Consider the following 24405-nt stretch of genomic DNA (forward strand, 5'->3'; position numbering starts at 1 on the left):
AGTGGGGGCAGTGTTGCGTGTAACTCTCGATGCGTCGAGCGCGACATCCGGAAGGAAGTGGCCGCGGGCAACCGACTGAAGTGCGCGCCTGCTTCCGGCGGCGGCACCCATCTCGCAGATTGGGCAAATGTTTGGCAAATCTGTCGCCCGACTGCCAGTGAAACTCGTTGTGTACTCCGGGTCGCGTCCCCGTTTGCCTCTCCTCGCCTTTCATACTTGTTGTTTTGACGGAGTGGGGTGGGGGGGCAGTGGTGACAAAACCATGGCATCCGGAGAAGACAGCCGTGGACGACAGCTTATATGAGGCCCATCTTACGCGATGGTTTTTTTTTTTTTTGTAACAGTAACAGAGATTATACACCCACTTACGGGGTTGAATTGACTACGGGCAGATTAATCTCTGCCGGACTAAGACCTGTCCACCTATGCGTAAGCTAATTAGCAGTGGCAGAAAACTAGTCTGAAATAGCAAATACGATAATGAACGGTAGCAAAAAAAGTACAAAAAATAAGAAAAACTGTAGCGATACAGTGGTCAAAGTGGTTCCAGAAGACAACATCCCCAACAGTTAGGGCTTCTTAAATTATATCATTCAGACACATTTAGTAATGCAGGCTTTCACCTTCGACTATTATAGGGGTCTTGACATGCCGCCAAGCTTTATTATTTTTATTTTTGTTTTCTTTCTCTAGATAAGTGGATATATGCAAGTGCTATACAGGGAACAGGGCCTTCTTTCTTGTGTTGTACTCTCCGGAACTTTTATGTGAAGGCTAACTCGTTAAGCCAACAAATTAACGAGCGATGAAAAATACAGCGCTTGGAGCAGTACTTGTCAAATACACCAGTTGGAGCGGGATTGAATACAACTAAAAAATCACAGCATACCGACGGGGTGAATGATGATGAGTGGGGCAAAGCGTTCGTCCGTGCTTCCGTCCGTCCATCCGTGCCTCTGTTCGTCCATCTGTCTGTCACTCACACTAGCGCCACCTGCTGAGTGAGTCGTACAACTAGGTGTGGTTACGAACCGGTCACATGAGACATGCGTGGACAGACCCACAGCTTTAGGAGCTTCGCCCCTAAAGCTGATTGTACGCGCATTAGATACCAATTACTTCATCCTTCTAATGTCAAAATGGAACATGACTGACTGCAGAATTATTAAACGTGGATTTTCGTACTAATTACAAATAATTACGGATAACGTACGACTTAGTTAGTGCCTTTGGGATTATTCTCTGACGCATTCAAAGACAGTGCGTCATGATTCGCGCCTGAAAAGGATGTAAGTTAAAAAGGACACACAAAAAGCGAAAGGGCGAGATTGTAGAGAAAATGGCCGATTGGAAGAAAGAGAGAAAGATGGCAGCACGGTAACGGGTGTCTGTCCTCTGCGCAGCGAGCACACTCGACACTCGCCGAGAGCTTTCGCCGTGAACGATGACAATGTCGTGGACTGGTTGCGCCCTTGATGAACGAATCGATCCTCGACAATTCAACCGAAAGGGTCCCATCCAATGAACGCCGTGGTTTTGAACGGAAATATGGCAGTGTGTCACCGTAGCAACCAAGTCACTAACGAGAACATTGATTTTGTTGTGTGTACTAGTAATTTATCTGCCCTTTCAACAAAAAGGCCACTGGCGTGACCAGAAAATTTTCTATTTTGCATACACCCTAATTTAGGAACGCACACACGAACTTGCATAAAGCATGATTTACTTCCCCCCCCCCCCCCCGATCTGGTGGAAATTTCTGGTTACGTTACAAAAGCATAGCCCTTGCCGCGAAAACACTCTCTCTGAACAACAAAACGCGCTGAGAGAGTTTCGTGCCCAAACGGCGACGCGACCTTGAAGATTAGGCCGTGATGTCGTAGATTGCGGAGGTGTCTGCTAGGGGTTGTGTATTTTATCGGTAAAAATTAAGTACGAGGTCCTCCTTGGCGCCGGAAAGTTAACATACCGAGTTTCACGAAGTTTCGTCCAGCCAGTGTGGCCGAAGTATTAAAAAAAAACACCTTAAAATCCGCGAACTTGCGCTGACGATCGTGTGTAGAGATTCTGACGCGGAATTTCAAAGAGCCACATTGATCTGAAATTCGTCTTCTTAATCGTACGATAGTGGAAATAAATACGTTGGAGTTTTTGAATGGTACTTCTTTCTGTAAAAATCTATCGTTTTACATGAGCGACCTTTTAAACATTGCAACGCCATAGCCGCTAGGGCAGATTTCACATTTCATTCTGGGTCAAGTGCAGTGCTGGCAGAGTGTTCTGCGTCGCTGTGGAGTGCCGCTGTGTTTGTTTTTCGATGAGAGGATGAATGGGCGTGAAGGCAAGGAACAGCCAACGGCGTATTCGCTGTCCACTTCGGCCGCTCACCTTGAAGGTAGAGTGGCCGGTCGCGGGACGCTGATCGATACTTCCGGTTCCGGTGTGTTCCGGCATCGAAGTATGGTCTTTAATATAAAGAATTTTTTAGGGGGGTGGGGCAATCGTTTTTTTTTTGTATCTTCATACCGCCTTTCCATTTTACCTCTGACGCGTTCTGGGCGGCCGCTGTCGTCAAGCGTGCGTGTTTTTTTTTTTAAAGCGTCAAGCGTCCGTGTTTTTTTTTTTTTTAATGTGGAGCATTTCTTAGTCGTGCGATATCGCTCTTTTTTCGGGGTCGATGGTGGCGCCGTCTGTACCCACACTGTGCATGATCGCGTCTTGTGCCGGCCCAGGAAGACACCCGCAAAACTGTCTTCGCCCCCCCCCCCCTCTCTCTCGCCTCGCTAGCCCGACGCAGACAGCGCATGCTAGTAAAAACAACAACAAACAAAAACAAACGACCGCTTGCGCTGCAGAAGCGTTCACTGGCCGCCCCGTATATGTAGGTACTGGATCGCGCGTTAGGAATTCAGTCAAGGGCGTATTTACTTGGCTTTCGCTTGAAGTTTAAGGCGACTCTTCTCATTCATTGATTGATATGTGGGGTTTAACGTCCCAAAACCACCATATGATTATTAGAGACGCCGTAGTGGAGGGCTCCGGAAATTTCGAACACCTGGGGTTCTTTAACGTGCACCCAAATCTGAGCACACAGGCCTACAACATTTCTGCCTCCATCGGAAATGCAGCCGCCGCAGCCGGGATTCGAACCCGCGACCTGCGGGTCAGCAGCCGAGTACCTTAGCCACTAGACCACCGCGGCGGGGCGTTCTCATTCATTCAACAAATAAGATTAAAAGACAAAATAACGATTAAGCATTTCCAAACCATGCCCAAATACGCAACATTCACGGCCCCACCGCTCTGCGATGCATTTACTCGAGTTGCCCCTGTGTGACGATGCGGTCGGCATTTTTTTCTTTTTCTTTTTTTCATTTGTGCTTCCAACGTGCATTTGTGTGAACGGGCGCGCGCAGAGAGTAGCATTTTCGAGGGTGTGGTATGCCAAACTGCCGCTGTCCTGCACTCGCTGAAGTACCTTTTACGCTAGTACTGGCTGTTGTGTAAGCTCTAAGCGCCTTCATAACAGCGAAAGGAAATGCAAAAGTGGCATCCACCTCGCTGTAGCACTGATTGGTTGATGTGCGGGATTTATCGTCCCGAAACCACTATATGAATACGAAAGACGCCGTAGTCAGGGGCTCCGAAAATTTCGACCGCCTGGGGTTCTTTATCTTGCACCCAAATCTGAGCACACGGACCTAGAGCATTTGCGGCTCCATTGAAAATGCAGCCGTCGCAGCCAGGATTCGATCCTGCGACCTGCGGGTCAGCAGCCGAGTACCTTAGCCACTAGACAACTGCGGCGGGGCTCACTGTAGCACGAATAATAATAATAATAATAATAATAATAATAATAATAATACGCTCCGGACTTTCTGAACTTTTCTGCTGTGCATATATATATATATATATATATATATATACACACACACATTCAAGAATGACGAGCTAACACAGTATCCGGACGTAAGTGTTGAAAAGAATATATGAAGTGCTTAGGAAAAATATCACACCATCTCCCGCTAAAGGGAACCATATGTGGATGCGAAGCAGCATGGCGATGGTGAACGGCACACCCAGAAAGTCGTCTGCGCCGCCTTAAGCAGGTGCACCACCATTCAGAACCTTTACCTGACTTGCGCTGTCGGTGACTAACGCTGCAGGCGACCATGACTGCTGAATAGCCAGTCCCTCAGCGCACACGCCTTGAGACATTGAACGTGATCCCGTGCTAACCAAGGCAGACGCGTTCTGTCTTACGGAAGCTTAGAACGCCTTAACACCCACGATCAACGGCTACGAAGTGATCGCGTGTACCGAGCAAGCGTTTCGTTTCCTTCGCCGCCGACTCGGAAGAGAGGGGGGGGGGGAGCGTAGGAGAGCAGAGAGAGAGAGAGAGGACGCGCATGCTCAGTGGGGTCCCGATGGATGCCGCGGGAGGGAGGTACGGAACAAGTGCGATGCGTATTCTTTCGTTCTTCATTTATTTCGGTGATACTGACGATCTCAAAGCGAGCTTGTTTGAAGGCGCCGCATCCTCATGCGCCTAGTGGTGTAGGCACGTGTTATTTTTCATATTTCGCGGGCTTTCTTTATTAACAAGAAAAAAAAAATAAGCGTGCAATTTGTACATTGCTGAAAGTAGCACAACCATATGTCGTTTAAACATGCGCACATCTGCCTCATTGACATTTTGATAATTAGGTGAGTACTTTTTTGAGTTTCAATTATAATGACGACTAATGAACTAATGGACATTAACGAAAATAGTAGCTGCTACTACTGTATGCTGGGAACAATATGCGCTAGGTTTGCTTCGCGTAGCTCCGTTCTTGCTTGTTTTTTTAAATCGCGGTGCGTGATAAAACGATAATTGGGACACCGCGTGTCTGTGTGTGTGGGGGGGGGGTATATATGCAATGTGTGTGTGTATGTGTGTGAATAAACATACATGTTCTTATCTACCTTCAGCTCTGCTGGCCCCGTCGACCGGTCGAATGCCTCGCCGAGGCGGGAAGAAGATTGCGTCATCCCAAAAGAAGTAGCGCACGTCCGGGGTAAGCACGTGGCTAACGACGTATTAACTACGTTTAACCGGAAGACTGCTTTTCTCGAATATTTTATTATTAAATAGGATCGCTGAGAAAAAGTTCGCTTACTTTGGAGGAGGAAGGCCGACTACCCCTCCGTAGGGTTCTGGCACGCAAAGCACGATTTCAGAACCTTTGGACCAATTTGAATTAATATTTTCGAATTTTGGAGTGGAAGCAAAAATTTAAGTACTGTAGCAAGCATTTGTTCGATTCACTACCTATAATCTTACCAATCCCCAATTCTTTGCTGCACTTGCCAAAACTGCGCACAAATTATAGGTATATATTTAAAAGCGATGTGTAGTATGGCAACTTTAATCAAATATACGCGTTAAGCGGAATTTTGATAACATTGGTGTGTTAGCCACTTACATTCCTTTTTCTTAATTTTAGTGCGGGTTCATTTGTGCCCGAAAGACCATTAATGTCGCTTTGCCGCATAGCTAGGATGCATGCTGTAAAGCGAGCTTTCAAGAAGCCTCGACGATGTTTGGCGCTATTTCATTTCGTTTTAATAATTCCTACTTCATTTCTTATTCCTATTTTTTTCCACGATCGTGCATAGATGCCTTAGAATGGTGTCACTCACTTTTGACGCCGGATTTCGTGCTGATGTGCGTTGAATGTCGTAGCGTACGAGATTTTCGGCAGATCTGTCACTTGGCCCGAAGATGTGTCGGAACCTAAATCGTAGTAGAGTAAAAGCCCCCACTCTAAATCTTGTCGAATTATATTTCATCGTAAGCGTGAGCGGGGGAGGGGGGCCGCTTCCTCGGTATCTTATGGTATTATTTAGTTGTGACTTCAGAAAATGAAAGCATTGCGGGCCCATTTTAGCATTCACATACACATCTGAGACAAAGTTGGTAGTGCGAGGCAGCTACACCAGCTTCCATGCGTGGTCAGAGCTTGCCATGTTTAGTGACCACTTTTCTTGACAGAACTGTGGAAGCTACAGCGCCGAAGCGCATGACAAGAATGCTTTCTTTTCTATCTATTTCTTAGACAGCAACACCTCTTGAGCATGCCGCCCATTTTTCAATGGCGTCCCTGAAGTAGTGGTGCAGTGTGTGAAACACGCTGTTTACTTCTCTAAGAAAAATATGAATACTAATAAATTGGCACAATCGCTTTTCCAATTCACACTTTTCGGTGTAGTCTGTTTTTGTGAACACATTAACGGTGCGAGCGAGCGAAACCGATATCAGCTGCAAGCTGCCGTACTACTTGTGAACAGAAACAAATGTGCAAAAGCCGCGCTTCAGTAGCCTTCATTTCACTGTCAAGATAGGAAAATTGTCACCGAGTATAGTCATGATCAATCAGCTACCATGATTTACTCTAAAGCTGAATTTGGATAATTTGTGTTATTAATTTGGGTAATTAGTGTTTACTGTGCAACATGACACCGTTTCTGTTGTAGTTTATTGCAGGCACCTCAAAACTTGAAACTTCTCGCACAATAACATTTCTCCATTCCCTCTGAGGCGTTGAAGTGTTGGTAATGTTAAAAAAAGCTTGCCATGTTGACAACTGGTAGTAGGAACATCAGTGACATTTGGTGAGGCTTCTTGGGTCATCTGTCTTGTAAATTCAAAATCTACCTTATATGTTTAATGTGACCAACTTCTAAGTAGGTAGTACAGCTAGATTACGGAGCTTTGAAGCACATGCAATATATTTATTAAGACGTGGTGCTTGGGATGAACGTAACACAGAAGTGTGACCACCTTTCCAGCTTTCCTAAAAGACCCTTGACACCAAATTTGAAAGCTCGATATGCTTGTGTTGTTGAAGAGTCTCGCATGTAGGTGCACTTCTGACCAATTATAAGTGATGAGTGTTGCCTATAAGATATTTTAATTTGGTTTTTAAGGTAGCGGTGAGTGCTCATCGGGGTATTCAGGTGCAGTTGATGTTTTCTGCTGTTCGACGTAGACAGAGGCCTTCTTGTGGTGTTGCAGAAGTCAAGCAAGTATTATCGGTGTGGGAGAATATTTGCGTGGCTCGCACAATACCCTGACTGGCTCTGAGCGTGGACTATTGTTCGTCACCTTTCTAGCTCTGTTGTTAACCTGCTCCCCTCCAAGATGACATTGGCTGCTTACACCAGGAATGCTTTCTTCTTTTTTTTTTTCCTACAGGGGGCACTCTCAATACATTCACATTGTTTTATTCCTCACCTCCCTCGGGTTCCCCTTATTCGGAAACAGGGCGTTCAGCGTCCCCGAAGTTTGAGCACACACAGTCTCAGGCGCTGCCCCGCTGTGGGGCGCTAGTTTCTTATAGTATGTAGGCACGCATTTCGAAATGACGCAAAATCGTTCTTAATTAGCAACAGCAGCATTTAATATATGAAGCATTAGAGTATTTCCGATTCAATTTCGACACTACCATACACAAAGCTACAAGTTATTGTTAAAGGCTCTCAAGCGAAACTTTCGCTGTCAGGGGCCCTTTGATTGGCATTTTTTTATTGTAGACTGTACTGTGGTCAGTTATTTTCATGAAAGCTAATTGTTCCGTGAAACCAACTGCTTCTGTCATGGCTTCACTACTTATTGCCTTGCATTAATCTTGCTTTTATCCTTTATTTTTCATGGCTGACTAACAGAAGACAAGCCTGCATCATATGGGTGAGTGGGCCATTATTCAGTAATAAAAATGCAATATAGTAAGGTGTTAATTTATTGTTAATGAGCTATGGTTTTCTGACTTTTAATTGCTGATTAACTAACTTGCAGCTGTGGTATCTTTACCCTGGCTAATAGTTTAGAAGAGTTGTTTGTCTTTTTGTCTTCGTCGCTTATTGTCATGCACTTTTGGAGCACTGCATGATTTTGGAAATTGTGAGGTAAAGGTAATCAGGACGATCAACGAGCGAATAAACATAGTGTTATGGTGAGTATTTATGAGTTAACACTCACTGGGTTTACATGGCAGACCGTGCAAAAGAATGCAAGTCAACAGGGAAGCTCAAATTCAGTCGACTGCATTCGTTTGGAGTCGTTTCGGTGCTCGTGCCAGAGGGGCCTTTCCATACCCATGATACTAGCATTGGTAATGCACTCAGTGAAATAATAATTATAGGTACAAATTGTAAAAAAAATGTTGAGCAGAAATGAGCAGCATGGGAAAAGCTACAATACACTGACTGCTATATTTGATCTGTTCATATGTTATAGAAGCATATGTTGAGTATTGAAAACAGTCACACAACTCAACTTCCTTCATGTACAGTAGCTGCAAGCATTAGGAAGGACTGGTTGTGTTGGTATATTGTCACAGAAAGCTGTAAAGTATATTTTCACACGATATTATCATAAATTCTGAGCAAGTGCCCCCATCTCTCATTTTTACTGTTTTGTTCCATTTTTACTGTTTTGTTCACGGCTTTAATTCGCTCTACGAGGGCAAATGAATACAGTCAATGCATGCATATTGAATTACGCATTTTTTTAGAAGCACAGGTGTGCATTTTGCCCTTAGCGGTTCGTCCTCGCCATCTCAATTTCGATCCATGACCGAACAAGACCCTCCCCCCCCCCCCCCTTCCTCCCGCAAATCTTGAGCAATTATCCTTCACGGCAGAGGGGGTGCTTGACTGGGTCTTGATGGTATCTCTCTAGCATTGCATGTATTAAAGCCCTTGACAGTTTGTGAGAGATTGATCGACCACACCAGCATTTTCTCATGAGAAAAAAAGACAGCTTGAGAAGGTATCGTGTCCCATAGTAATCGTTTCTGTAAGTACACTGAAACCTCAATAAGCTAACCGGGATATAACAAAATATTGGTTATAAGTATTGGTTATATAGTAAATTAAGCATACTCTTGCAATAGACATGTTGTTAGAAATATACCTTGTAACGAATTTTCGGGTATAACAAGCTAACTTTCTGTAATGTGCAACTGTTTTATAACGAGGTTTTAGTGCAGTAACTCACAGCATTTTTTGCATGCATGCTAAACTCGCTGTAGTAAGCTGGTTTCCCATCTGTAATGCAGTGCCGAACTGGACCTCCCCGAGGGGGCGATGTCTCAAGTGGTGCAGTCGCTACGGGAACGACTGCGAGAGCTGGAGAGTGAAAACCAAGCTGTGTCCAAGTGCCTCATTTGCATGGTGAGTCTCACCAGCGAAGTCTGATCAAATTATTGTTGCTTCAAACACCTTTCCGTCTCTACACGTCCTCCATTTTTTTTTCTTGCAAAAATATGTCCCAGATTGCTTGCATGATGGATGCAACTCTAACCTCGATATAACAAATTAGAGTAGAACAAATTAGCGGTTATAAGAAAGTAAGTGAACAGTAGCTTGTCATAGATACAGTGTTACAAATAATCGCTTATAACGAATTTTCGGATATATCTAAATATATTAATGGCAGATGTGACTGTTGGAATGATGTTTGAGTGTGTTTCAAAACACCATCGTCATTGAAAGAAGAGTGTATTGCTAATTGGCTCACTTGTACAACGCTAAATAAAATGCTGCCGACAAAGAAGCTCATATGAACAGTACTAATTATCTCTGCCTTTTTTTTTTGGAGCTTTTGCTGTCTATGTTGTACTTAAGGCCGTATAAGTCTGTTCCAGCTGAACCAACATCAACTGGTCCGGCTGTCCGTTCTGTTATCTGAAATATCAGTGGCCGAGTTATTTCCTGTTACCGTTTACTCTTTGTTAACATTTGCTTCAAATCTGATTTCAGAACTCTTTTAATCATTCTTTTTGCAAACCCATTGTGTTGGGTACATAAAAATCTATGATCATTAACAGGCTCATCTGAGTGCTCTGAATAAATGAAACTTGCACGAGTTTGTTTGATTCCATGGTGGTACTTTTCTGCGCATCAAGTACTGTTGTGAAAGCTTTCCTGTAAAAGTTGCGATACCGAAATTAACATTAGGAAGTATAGTTATTAGGGAGGCGTTGTAGTTATCCTGTTAGCCCACTAAACATGTTATTTTTTTTTTCGGGGGGGGGGGGGGGGGGGTTGATGATTCGTGAAGCATGCTAGAAGACTACTGGATGTGCTAATGCCTACTGAAACCATTTGCACGTTCCCAGGATCCTTACGAAAATCCTGTGGTGTCCATCGTCTGTTGGCACGTTCACTGCCAGGAATGCTGGCTCAAGACCTTGGTAAGCCGTCAAACCGGTCCACAGATTTTTCGGTGTAGAAATAGCTGCCTCTTTTTACAACACAGTAGTTTTTCAACAAGATTTTCATAATGCTATACTAAATCTTATCTCAAAATGTTACACTTTATTTTTGCTGCCATCAGCTTTGGCTTGATGTCATATTTCTTGTCGTGTAACGTTATGGAAGGGGTGTAAAGAGAAAGTGTGCTATTGGCACCTAGTCCTACAAATTCTCCGCTCAACTAATCTGCTCCTCTATTTAATTCAGTCAGCAAAGTTTACTGTGCAGTAATCGCTTCATCTTTTGCGCCACCAGGATACGAAACCTAATGTTACATTCAGCCACACGATTTGCACTTGTATCTTTCTTTCATATTCAGCATACTATCTATGATTGTGAATGTGAATGAGGAACATTACTCCACCCCTTGCAGTGCTGGCTGTCATACAGGATCGCCTATGCATTTCTAACAACTGTTCTTCAAAGTGCATTTAGTTAAAAGGAACCATCAGAGCGTGACTTTCATCGGGGTCATCATGCATAACAAGAAGCATTTTTTCTGCATAGCATCTAGTTATAAGTGTTACTACCATTAACAGTCATGCTGCGATTGTACCTTCATGAATCTGTATTTCTACTTAACTTTTTTTTTTTTGACTCTTACGAATGCTTGACCTCCAATTGCAGGGTGCAAAGAAGCTCTGCCCACAGTGCAATTCAATCACCAGCGCCAGCGACCTGCGAAGAATCTACCTGTGATAAAGAATGTTTGTGGCTTATTAACTTTTTCATTCTACCTACGTCTGCCTGGCTTTTGATGAGACTGTTGGCACCTTCTTGTTGATGTTCGTTCAAGAAAATGATTGACTTGTGCATTTGTGAGAAGGGGGATTTTTATTCAAAATGCTGGTGCCACTTTCTCGCTGTGTAAGGCACAACTCTGTGAATCGAAAAAGCTTGATTACTAGTGGTTTAATTTTTATTATCCTTTTTTAAAACGTTTTAGCAGGAAAGAACTACTGTGTTTTCACTCATGTTTATGTATGTAAATACATTGCGAGTAAGGGGAAAGAACAAACCCTGATGCCACCGTTTTGGCAGTTATACAATTCATGTTTGTATTACGTCATTTGTTGTATCTTCATCATGTCTGTTGGGTCACTTAATGATAGTTTAAAGTGGCAGTGCTGTCTGAAGTGTGTGAAGAAAGCAGGGCTGTCAGAGTCATCATTGCAAACTTTGCTCCGAATGACTATTGTATCTCGCACGTCGCGTTAAAAGCGCGATATCTGCAAATGTCAAGTAGGTCTATTGTCAATTTCGTGAAGCTCTCGGGTACGAGGGAGTGTAAATAAAAGTTCACGTATATAAATCACGTGTTTATTTGTCTTGTTATACGTTCCCGGATAAATTTGTCACGTAGGAGGCTCTTGGCCCAGTGGCATTGATGGGCGATTTGTTTCAACCATTATGCTGCAGTGGTGAGAACTCAAGTTGCAAATGAGCACTTTTGTTTTCAAGTGGAGCTTTTAAAGCTCACAGATTTCATTGGCGGCAGCTTTGGTTAGACCTAGCACCAGCGAGCTTGCAAAAATCTGGCCCTTAAAGGTGCCCCACCCGTATGCGCAATTTTACAGCGAAAGTTGTTACGAGATACATAGGCGCTCACAAGGTACCCCGTGGTAGGGGTGAAGCAAAGGTTCCTCGCAGCACCAGCTCCCTATTATATCAATGTATAGGGCTGACTTTGTGCCTACCCCCCACTTTTAGGTGACTATAGGTGATGGCTACACCATCCCCCCCCCCTTCTGAACACACCTATGATGAGATCTTGACCTCGTAGCTGTCCACCATTACCAATTCATAGCCAATATCGTGTGCAATAAGAAAAAAAAAATACTGAGGGCACAATAGGAATCCAACTCGGGCTCACTGGTGGCAGCCCAGTACTGTACCACTGAGCTGTAGTGGTTCTCGAAATCACGTTGCAAACTGACCCTACACAGGCTTCATGCCAGGTAAGGAATTGCATCAACCTGTGTAACAAATCCTTTTGAAACAGTGAAGTACCAACCAGGCGTCGCGATGTGAATCATGTAACAAGTGGGTCGTTGAATGCTCCAACCCATTAAAAAAAAGCCTCAGTCATGATTCTTCATCATCAGCCACATCATCAATGAAGTGCACATAATGCCTTACGAGTGTGTAGCGGACATTATGCTTTTCCAAATAATGACTAATAATGGCACAGTGGAAGCTTTGCCACTACACAAAAAGTATGATGATTTATGCCATAATGGGTACCATGCAGCTGTGCTTGTATTAGTTGCCCCTAAACCAAAATCCTTTAGGTGACAAACAAGTGTTTAATAAAATGCCAGGCCTTCGCGGAAGGTGCAGCACCGTCACAGCGAAAGCTAGAAGAGCAGCCTTTCAGAACCTTTTCTGAACTCTCATTGGGTAACTGTTGCAAGCACACTTGCTTGATGCCCACTAGGGCTTTAATAATAAAAATTTTATGGTAGTAGGCCGGCATTCGCTATGCTATTTTTCGTCATTCTTCTGAGAAGCGTGGTACCCATTAAACTATTGCAAGGAATTTTGTGCTAATTGTTCATGCAGTGGCTGGTGACGATGAGCAATTATGCATGCCTCAAGTGGGTATGCACCACAGTTGATAGCTGAACAAACACAAGCTTTTGTAATGGGTTGGAGCATTGGACGACCCACTCCTTACACTTGCTCTGTAAGTCGTAATAATGCGATTCTTTACCCGATATTAGGCCTGCCTGAGGCAAGTTTGCCAACAAGTACCAAGTACCGGCATGACTCAGTGGTAGAATACTTGGTGCACCCGGGTTTGAGCCCCACTGTGTCATTGGTAGTAGCAGCTTTTTTTTTTTTTTTTTTTGCTAATTTCGCGCGATGTGGTTGTGGGGCCGGATAACTGCGGCGCTGCATGAGACTCGAGTTGTGATCTCATAACAGCTTTCGCTGTAAAAGCCTCTAGAAAAATTGCTCTTCCAGCTTTCACTGTGACTGTGCTGCGCATTCCGCGCAGACCTGTGGGGTGTTTTGCACTAATTGATGCTCTCTCGATCGGGGATCGTCAGCGATCAACAGTTTCTGATCGAACTCGCTTGGCACTTCGCGTTGCCACATTTCATTGTTGCCTGGATACCAATGAAACGATTGTTGTTGCCTATAGCAACCGAAGTGTTGTGTTGTGTGAAGCACCTCGATAAAGGTTCTAATCATGGTATAGAAGAAAGAAACATTGGAGCATAAAGCAGTGTGTTAGAAATAAAAAAAAAATATTAGAAGTATGTGAAGCAACCAGTCCTGAAGCTTTGCTTACTCAATTTATTCAGTAGAGCAAAGGCTCACTGAATGTTTAGTCAGTGGAGGGGAAACTTTCCGTGAATTCGCTAATTCTGCAGGAAGTATCTGTGGGTCTGAAATTTGGGAAATATAGTTTGCCTCGTAGGTAACATGCTTCATTCTTTTAGAAAATAGAACTTTTTGGTGACACTTGCGACACCTTAATTGAACATGAAGGAAAACACACGATAACCACAGGTAGAACACAACACGAGGCAGAACACAACACGTGCTGTGTTCTACTTGTGGTCTTTGTGTCTTTCTTGGTGTTCAAACAGCACATCGCAAATGTAAACTACGTACTATGAACTAGCTCCTATTCTGGCCTTTCGAACATTTATAGCAGGTGTCTCAAACACGCGGCCTGCCGATCAATTGGCCCACGGGTTCACACGAAGTGAAGTTTTGTGGCTTCTCTTGCAATTAATAGTGCTCTATTGGTAATAAGTTACACAGACATGAGACTGGTTTCGAGCATTTTTTGTTTTTTCTGTTAAATATCCCATTCAGTCATTCAGAGTTGGAAAGAAAACTCAATACAGTAGTCTCTCATTAAATGGAACCTGAAGGAACCATGAAAATATGTTCTCTTTTACACAAGTCCCATTTACTGAGAGACAAGTAAGGCTGAAAAATACCAGTAGGGAACCAATCGTGCTAGAGGCAGTTGATCTGTTTAAGTAGCAGTTCTGTTGAACAGATTTCCGTTTACAGGGTATACTGTACTTTTGAATCTGCATACAAATTTCAGTCATTGTGGAAATCAACATGGGTATGTTTTTCCTAACTTGACGTCGAATTTCCTTCAGAAATGACCACATATGGCATATGCATGGGCAAGGTGTTCTTTCAAACGGCGATGTTAGGTGACATTGTGTTTCAATGTCACTCCCTACCCTCACGATCTTAACTGTCGCAGCCATTGTGGGGCTAACTTTCGCAACTGCCGTCTGCCAGACTCCTTATTTAGAGAATTAAAAAAAAACAGAGATAGGAATTGTAGGGTAAAGAATAGAAGTGGTAAAACCGCCAAAGATGACATTCTTGGAATCATTTGAACATTATTGAAGGAACGATGGGTACATATAAGGGCTCATTACCGTTCTGTCCGGCATTCATAACGAGGACCACCTTTTGGCAGACTTAGTGCCTTCAGGTAGAACACGAGAGATTATTAGTCAGATGCTAGCTCGTAATAAGACCACTTACTGCGTGACACCAAACAGGCAGAAAAAGAGCGCTCCACACTCACTGTCATGGCTACTGGCAGCGTTGACTGACTATCTCACATTTAATGCGCATATACACAGGGAGATAGCCGCCATAGTAGCTCATTTGGTAGAGCATTGGGTGCGTTATTCGAAGGTCAGAGGTTCAGTCACTTTTCATTGCAAGTTATCTCTTCGTAGACTTTTCTTTCTTCACATTTACATTACTATTACTTTTAATAACATCCCCTATACTTTCCTTGCCATGATCATCTGTTAGATCTTATTAAACGCTATTAAGCATTTGTCACAGAAATGGGGACAGTATTCAGAGTGGGAGGAGTTGCATACAGTATGCAGGCTTTCAGGAATGCGAGATAATTCTAACGAGTTTTTTGTAATGAAGTGCCCAAGATGGGGTAGCTGAAGGCTACATGGAAACAAGGTGAACTTGTTCTATAATGCCTCCATCCTTTTGTGTCAGACCGTCAGGCTTTCAAGCTTACACAAAAAAGTCTGGTTCACACCAGACTCTTTGTGTCAATGCAGACGATTTTTCTTTTTTCTTGCTTGTTTAACAGCAAAACTAGGCTTTTAGTGTGTGTAAAGGATACGTCACATAAATTCTCTTTGTGCATATTTTTGGCATCAGTTTGTGAATATACTCATATTAATCGTGTGTCTGTGGATTAATCTTTATTCACATTAATCTTAAAACTGTGGAATCGTCAACTTCGGCAAGATTGTTTGGTAGTTTGGCTCTGATGTGCAGAACATTCTGAACAAATTACAATTACAGGCCTTTTGGCACTTTATGCCTTTCAACATAGATTTTATAAAAAGCAGTCACTATTCCACACTCAAATGCTAATACTGCTGAAACCCTTCATAAGGGACACTGATGTAAGAGACCAATGGATATAAGGGGCACCAGAGGGCCTACATCGAAGTAGGTGTTGATAAGAAAATACATACATAGTACCCTGTTTATAAGAGACTCCTCATATAAAACATGAGAATTGCTCCCCGGTGCATGGCTGTTATAAAATTGTCCAACTAATATGTACAACTGTTGCTTGCTGGCCACATTTCAATAAACAAACGTGGGTTAACCTGTTGCATTGTTGGTTTGAAAACACAGTGGTTTAACTACGCTTACGCTCTAGCATTGATATAGGGTACCCAGATATAACGAAATATAAGTTATAACAAAGTAAATGAAGATTAGTTTTGCAATTAATACAGTGTTAGAAATATACCTTTATAACGAATTTTCGGATATAACGAATTCATTTTCGTGTAAGTTGCTACTTTGATATAATGAGGTTTGAGTGTGCATCTTCTGTGTTGTGAAAGTTGGTACGATTGGTATTTAATTGTTATGTACCAAGAAATAGTGCCGAAGAAAATCCACGCAATTTCCATGCATGTTCGTAGAGTCACTCTGGTCGAACTTCCTTGGTTGGCCTTTCTGTCGAGAGAACTCGCTCGATAGCTTCCAACAGGTTTTTGACGATAGCGTCTGGCTTGATGGTGGGGTGATTTTCATCCTCGGGCCTGCAATGAAAACAAACGTGGTAACTCGAGCACGGGTTGTAGCGATCACTCCAAGTGCCGCAGAAAACTAGATTTCGAGTGCACAAGAGAGCTAAGCAAGAATCGTTAAGCTACAAAGCAGTGTTTATATGGGTGTGCTTAACCCTTTGAGACTCAGTGGTTTGTAGAGGACTCGTGAATATTGTAGGTCATTTAACAACCACCTGTGAAAAAAAGTGTTTTTTTTTTTCTTTGCCACAACTATATTTTGCATCAGCTTTACACAAGCTGCCAATTAGGCAGACTCGAGGAGTGTAGGATCATGTGTGAATGGAGGAACTACAAAAGTGCTCGGGCTGTTCCCGCACTCCGCTGAGGCAGTTTCATCTTGTCCTGCAGAGGTAGGGCATTTGTTTGCGTTTTGTGCATAAATTCTGAATTTTGGTAATGGGGGTAATATTTTATACCATGGAAGTAATTTTTGAGTAATAAATTATTTACAGATATTACTATGTAGCAATGCATTAATTCAATTGCTGCTTATTTCGACTAGAAAGTGGGAATAAAGATTCCAATTTTTTATTATTTTTACCATTACATCTCTTACATCTCTAGTTGTAAAAACCAGCTGCCTACAATAAACAGGATTAATTTGTGCCTGAAAGGACTGAATGACTTCACAAATAAGGTGCTATCTAATTTTCAGCTTTAAATACACACACTGTACACTGCTTGCACACACTTTCCCTCTGCCACTTTTCGTTCATTGCTACTGAACGTTGTCCCCGATTGTGGGTCCCACTTGGTAAGGAAATCAATAACATTGCAGGGCAGGTCTTACCCTAATTGTTCACAGATTCTCTGCTTCCATGGAAATCCGCTTTATCAAAATGCGATTAGACACAGAGACAAATTGTTCAACTTACATGTTAACAAAGTTTTTCACTGTTTTACATATAAGAGCTTGCAATAGCTCGAATATGAGAAGGTAGTAATTTCATATTGTCCCTTTTGTTCCAGAGATTGCTCCTGGATTAATGCATTAGTTATAGTGCCATTCAACAGCATGCAACTTTCAGTTTCACTGATTTCTATACACTAATAACGTGTCCTAGAGAATGCGAGATATGAAGGGTGTTGGATAAAATATGCACGAAAGAAGTAACACTGTTACCATAAAAGAGCATGAAGATTTTTTTGTTTTGCATTGTTTAACAGAAATTTTGCTCACTGGTCAGAATGCAAGCTCTTGTGAGATCTGTGCAATATCTTGCGCTTGTTCTGTCCTACACAGCACATTACAGAATTTCGACGCCGTGTTCTTTACATCTAAGGCTAGCCCTTGTAAGCAACCAACTTGGTGATCGCTGAACAGCGTCATTTCGATTTTTGAAACTGCGAAACCTACCGGAACTTGCCGGTGCGCACGAGCACGCCGCGCATTCCCGCGCTCTGGGCGCCACCGACGTCGCAGACGAGGTCGTCGCCAATCATGACGACGTCCTCGGGCCGCAGTTTCATGTCTTCTAGCGCCAGCCTGAAGAACTCTTCCCCAGGCTTGCCAATCACGATGGCATGTCGATCAGTTGCATACTGCGAGGAAATAAGAGGAAATTTCGGAAAAGGCACTAGGAGCACTCCTAGGTGTGTTGTAATCTGCATGCAGGGAGGCAGGAAGCCGTGACGATTACAGCAATTGTTGCATGCAATTTCTAGGCTTGCAACTCCTAGCGGTGCCTTCATATATGTAATACAAGACAAGAAATGTACAAATGTTTCATATGGATAACTGTGTGATATAGGTAATCGCTGCATCAAAATACTGCAGTGTGAGCTATGAGGCAACCATGATGGGCTACAGATTTTATTTATTTTGTTTATTTAGATATTATTTATTTACGATTAGCTATTCGCATTTCCATATTGTGCTCCTAAAGAAAAGAAAGCAAAAAAAACAAGCGAAAAGATGGGAAGGCTGGCCAGCTCTTAAACTGGTTTGATACCCTGTGCTCAGGAAATAGTTAAGGAGGATATCAAGCAAGAGAAAAGAGACGTTGCAAAAAATAAATAAATAAATAAATAATAGCAAGATAGGAAAGGTGACCACAAGGTCAACCACGTTTAAGAAAAACGCCTCGCTAGCATGTAAGCTGATGTAAGTAAATTTATTTTACATGCAAAGGTTATCTAATGACTTTAAAAAACGTAATAATGTGAAGAAACAAAGGTGTAGTTTTCTGAGTGCTATACCATATGTGAGCTGTGTAAGTTCCTGAAAACCAATACCTTGCTTTTGGTAAATTAGCTGACCATGTATACAGAACATTGTGCCTTCTAATATGATTGCTGCAGGTATAAGTGTATCTCTTATCGACACTCTATGTGGCACAGTTAGTATGTTATCTCACACCCAGTACCAGAACACCTGCGCAGCCATTGAAGTCGGTCTTCGCATGTCACTAGGAAACATAACTGCAGGTACTAGCCATTCGGCAGCTTAGTTTCATTGGAACGTAGTAGCTCATCCTCTTATTGGTGGTTTTGATGATACACCAACACACAATGAATGACTGGCCCTTGAAGTGCACTTGCCTCTAAAGCAGCCGTGAAAGGGCCAACATCCATGGTCATTTTGCCGTCTTCTTTGTAGTACTTACTGCGTGGTAAAAAAAAATGCCAGACAAGAGTGCTCCAGCAGCAACATAAAACAAGTAGGGTGGGAACTAAGCCTGTTTGATGCATAAGGCAACTCGGAGAAATTATGGTTATCACTGTGGCGAAACAGCGCAGACAACTGGATGAAGAATGTACGGGACGCAGCGCTGCGTCCTGTAGACTCTTCGCCACAACGTTCACGTACCAACTAGCTCACCCTACGAACTCTGGTTATCACTGTACTGTGCCCGGCTTTCTCTCTCATGTAACCTATTGACACTGCCAGAATGCGAAGAGTGTCTATGCAAGGTGCGATATCAAGCTAGTAGGTTGTTCTTCGCAATGTGGATGCCGCAGCAAACGACAAAGGACGGGCCATTTCTGTTTGTTGGGCCACACGTGTTTGTCTCGCGTGCCACTTATTGACAAAAAGAGCGCATGAAAGAGAGGTCGTGGCATTGGCAAAAAAAGAGAGTTGGGAGAGTGTACAGAGGTTACAGCTTGTGCATTTTTTATTAAATGATAGCTTGACACTCAAGATTTATATGCTTGTATAGAGCTTCGAGGGTCTTTTGAGTGCAGTCTTCATCACTCGCTGTTGGTGTTATGGCTTTGAAACTGGCTGCTTGGCTTAATCCTAACTGAATGTGTGCTGATTGTTGTAACCGACATAACTGATGAAGCTAAGTCATTAATGGTTTCATTGTACCTAAACAGCATTTGCAATAATAAACATTGTGTTAATGCTGACAAATGATGTGTAATGGTGACAAGGTATGTGAACTATACTAGCCCATTTTGACAGCAGTTCACAGACAGCATGTTCTCTGTCATTGCTGTCAAAGCACTGTACACTGTACGCCACCTTTTTACTTTTCGAAGTGATCTAGAAGTTCAGGCGTGTAATCCTATTGGTACCTTAATAAAGGTGGTGAATGCATAGTGTGTTGAAAAACAGCTTATATGTTACAGTACACGGCACATTTACATTTCTAAGAGCCATGATAAACTAAGTAATTAGAATTTCTAGATGCAATGGTTTGCAGACAATTTCTTTAATACTCGGGCACTTTTAATATAACACTTGAAAACTTCTGTTAGTGACTCACTTACTGATTACACTTGAAATTAAAAAGCAACAACTGGGCAATAGTGGAGGCACCCAAAATAATTTTAATCCCATGTGCTTGTTCACTTGAGCAGCGGCTTCGGCATTTTGTCCCAATCAGATTTTGAAATGCCTTACATCGCGGCGCTTTTATCAAAATTTGTTTGGACACGCTGATTATGAAAGTGGGTGATACATGTTGTTAAATCAGAGTCGCAGCTGCCAGATACTGCCGAGCCAAAAAGCGAACAATCATACGAAAAGAAGGCTAGAAGTAGCGGTGCTACTTTTGCAGGCTGTAGTTAATAAACTTCTTTATTATTAAAAATATTTAGTCATAAAAATTACGCTAAAATATGGAGCAAAAGTAGAAGTTACTAATTATTTTTGTACGGAACAATATCGACAACTATGATCACAAGCACATACACTCAAAGCTCATTATAACAAAGTTAAATCTTGGAAGAAAATAAGTTTGTTATGTTTGAAAATTTGTAATAAAGGTCATTTCTAACACTGTATTCACTGTAAGACTAATCTTCATTTACTTCGTTATAAATGAGATTTCGTTATATTCGTGTTTGTTATATTGAGGTTTGAGTGTATTTACTTTCTGACACAGTATCCAGGATAATTAAAATTAACAGCGCAAAAAAAAAAACACGGCTATAAGATTGAAACACATAGGACAAGCGCAGTCTCCAGGATAGTCTCCACTATGTTCATTGCACGTTTGCCAGCGCTTGAACAACATCACTTGTTGATTGTGTCAACATTGTAATGCCCTACGGGCCCTGAGGGTATTCTAATAAATAAATAAATATGTTTGTTTCATTTCAACGTTTATCTACACAGTCATCAACATAGTGCCTTCTGTTAGTGAATGTTAGTAGCACCAAAGCGATCACATTATCTTGAAAAAGGTGAATAAGCCTAAGAAACTTCACAAGCAACTGAAACATTGTACGGACTACTCTACGAGAAAAGAAGCCGAATTTTACAATACCGATGGGAGTGTTGTTGAGACCTACACACCCTTTGCCAAGCGTGATGAGGACTGAGTCGTCATTGTCGACAAGAACGTGGAACGCCCGGTTCATGTTCTCGTACGAGAAGTTGCTGGCCGCGTCGCCTACGACGACAGAGTTTGGCTCGTTTTGGTTGCACTCGGCGAACTCGGCTTCGACATCTTCAGGCCATGCAAATGAGCCAGTGACAGAGTAAGTGTGTTCAGCCAAAATGATAACGAGTCAACACAGAGTGAAGCCAAAAAAAAAAAAAAAAACCTTGGTGGATGTTATTTCGGAAGTGTGTACTGTTAAGCCAGTTATTGCATCATTGTGAAGTTGGTAAGTGAAATAGAGGACAGAGTGCCTGTCCTGTCCACGTTTTTGTCCCGTACTGTTTTTCGCTCAACGACTCCACAAGGAATGTTAATAATCTTCAACCGAAGCTTATGCGCAGCCACTTGCAGAAAGAATGGACAAGAAAACTGATGACAGATTTACATAGGGCTACGTTAGTAGCGACCACTCTGACACATTTATGTTTACTCTGTTAAACCAAACTTCCAACTCTTGTGTGTCTACTCTGTTGCACTGCAGTGCCAAGCCCTTCAATTACAATCTATAAACTTGAGCCTAACTAACCTCTGCCCCAGATAGTGATCTTTGACCCACTAGTGCCTAGTGATATGCAATACTAGCACATTTGAATTCTACCTCCTGAAATAACAGATACAAGATGTGCATGTATATTGGCTTGGAGTGCCCTTCCTTGCACAAAGAAAATTTTAAATATGTCTGTTGCCTACAGTAAAGTCTGCTCTTTTTATTAAGAAGGCCTTGTTTTTTGCTATAACTTGACACGTAATAATTGGTAGACTCTCAAATCTCGATACAACGAACACAGATATTACAAAATATTGATTAGTGCAGTAAATGAAAAATTGTCTTTATGTAGATACAGTACTGTAAATATACCTTTCTAACAAATTTATGAATATGAACTTCTTTTTGAGTAAAATGAAACTTTGTTGAAGTGAAGCTGATTGATAGATATGTGGGGTTTAACATCCCCAAACCACCATATGATTATGAGATGCTGTAGGGGAAGGTTTTGGAAATTTCGGCCACCTAATGTTCTTCAACGTGCACTTAAATTTGAGCACACAGGCCTACAACATTTCTGCCTCCATCGGAAATGCAGCTGCCTCAGCAGGGATTTGATCTGGCGACCTGCGGGTCAGCAGCCGCTAGACCTTAGCCACTAGACCTCCGCGGCGAGGCAATGATATATAAGGTTCGAGTGTGCCAAGATATGTCCGGGCAATGTGCACTGTGCTGAGTAAAGTGGTGTGTTTGTCTTTCGAGTGAATACCCGCTCAAAAACCTCCATAGGTCTCTGGAGAGGCTCTTACTGGGATGGACAAGCAGGAATGGCCTGTAGTTCAGGTCGTGGATGAACTTCTTGGCTGCGGGCACACACATGAACATCTCCCTCTCGTAGATGTCGAAACCCAGCCGATGCAGGACCGAGTCCAGCTGCTCCTTCGTCTTCTGCGTCTCGTTTGTGATGAAGCGGAATGGTATGTCGGCCGTGCGAAGCCTGTGTGCACGTACAAGCACTGTCTGTACTCAATCATACTAGGTTAAACTCTGGTGACTGCTTCACTTCAGTGGTGTGTTCAGCGTGATCGTACCCATTGGCTGGGCTTTAAAAAAGCGTTCCCTTCTTCAGAATAAAAATACTTTATGGTTTAATGCTCGTACTATTGCGTTCTTCGTCCTAATTTGAATTGTGCTGTATGTGGTTCCTGAAATTATTTGTGAAGTTTACTCTTGAACGTTGAGTGATATTACGCGATATAAATATGTCTTTTTGTGGCATGATTCACAGATTTTCACACTGCCGGCTGTACAACAAGGAATAGCGATCAGCCCATACCCTTATGAACTTCATTGATTTCTTTGTTCATAGATGATGTCATTCGCTTCATGACACATTACCAAACATGATACGCTTGACAGGTGCAGTAGAGAGTTTTCTTGTACTACACGCACCACAAATACTTTATTCCTGATATAGCGCAGCAAAACGGGGGCATCAAGACAGCTTCCCAGGTTCAAACGTGCTTTGTAAACTGTACGTGCACATGTGCATTCATTTTTGTATTTTTGCAATCTACAACAGAGTTAGCTTCGCTGATCCTGCACAAAAGCAGTTACTAGAAAACTGATCAATTTTCAGTGTGTACATTTTTCCCTTTCACTTTATCTCACGTGTGGGAATTAATTTAAAAAAAAATATTTCTTGGATACACATTTCGCACGACTGTTGTGATGGCAATCAGATTTGATTGCCGCCTCCTCCACTTGCTCTGCGATAGAGTTTAAGCAACGTTAAAAAGAATGCGATTCGCGTTATGCTAGCTGCTGAGTAAGGAAACTAGCGCCGTTTCTGGCGCTGCGTGCAGTTACTGAGTCGCGAGCAAACGATGACCCGAGACGTTTGCAAACTGAAGCGGTAAATGCATCGTGATCCATCCCTATTGTTCTCCAACTCGCGATCAAGCGTGGCGTCCGCGTACCAGCGTGTCGTGTTAAAACGAAAGGAAGGCGTACATTCTGAGGGCGTCGATGGAGCCTTCGATGGCTTTTCGTTCGCCGCTCTCGTACAGAACGCCGGTGATGTCCATCAGTATGCCGCGTATGGGCTTCCTCAACCACGCCATGATGTGGTCTTGCAGACGACGTCGAACTGGACAACGGCACTTTCACGACGACGAGGCCCCTTGTTTTCGTGTGTGTGTACGCGCTTTGGAGTCTTCGCTATCCTTCACCTGCTACACTTCTTCTTCCTCTTCTTATCACACTATCGAGCGGCACATTTTCTCGAGACGATCGACAACAGCAACGTTTGCGGAGTCAATCAAGTTTTATTTGGGCGGCTTGGCAACTGATTGAAAATGTAAAAAAGCACATTGCAAATTCGGCCAAGCGGACCACAAACAAGCCATAGTTGCCATAAACTTATGGATATCATAGCACAAAAATATTTTTATTCATTTCAATACCCTTTGCAAGTTTTTTTGTGTATTTAGTTTAGCGTTTTAATAAAAGTGTCAAAATACCAATTGGGTTTTAGTGAATAATTGCGTATATTTATATTGCAGGTCTATTGTAATTCTCGAAGCCCATATTTTTTTTGGCACAAGCATGAAATTAAAAATGAATGCAAACTACGTCACGGCTGCCATATACATTTTACTAGACA

General features: G+C 42.6%; 2 protein-coding genes across 2 annotated transcripts in view; one reads left to right on the forward strand and one right to left on the reverse strand.

Moving 5' to 3' along the window:
* LOC119180631 (E3 ubiquitin-protein ligase RNF220-like) overlaps positions 1–11544 on the forward strand; it is a 63599-nt gene extending 52055 nt beyond the window's left edge. Inside the window, exons 8-12 of the mRNA XM_037431743.2 lie at positions 4975–5060; positions 7711–7732; positions 9105–9219; positions 10167–10241; positions 10930–11544. Coding sequence (XP_037287640.2) covers positions 4975–5060; positions 7711–7732; positions 9105–9219; positions 10167–10241; positions 10930–11001 — 370 coding nt within the window. The 3' untranslated portion in view covers positions 11002–11544. The remainder of the gene's footprint in view (positions 1–4974; positions 5061–7710; positions 7733–9104; positions 9220–10166; positions 10242–10929) is intronic.
* A 4527-nt stretch (positions 11545–16071) lies between these two features.
* On the reverse strand, positions 16072–24069 carry LOC119180896 (phospholysine phosphohistidine inorganic pyrophosphate phosphatase). Its single transcript, XM_037432033.2, has 6 exons — positions 23754–24069; positions 22550–22737; positions 21166–21319; positions 18960–19023; positions 17776–17960; positions 16072–16388 (listed from the first exon to the last, which is right to left on the reverse strand). The coding sequence occupies exons 1-6, from the start codon at positions 23861–23863 to the stop codon at positions 16271–16273; spliced, it is 819 nt and encodes a 272-aa protein (XP_037287930.2). The 5' UTR covers positions 23864–24069; the 3' UTR covers positions 16072–16270.
* Positions 24070–24405: the final 336 nt, after the last annotated feature.

The sequence above is a fragment of the Rhipicephalus microplus genome, chromosome 10, assembly GCF_043290135.1.
Source record: "Rhipicephalus microplus isolate Deutch F79 chromosome 10, USDA_Rmic, whole genome shotgun sequence".
In the NCBI taxonomy this organism is placed as follows: Eukaryota; Metazoa; Arthropoda; class Arachnida; order Ixodida; family Ixodidae; genus Rhipicephalus; species Rhipicephalus microplus.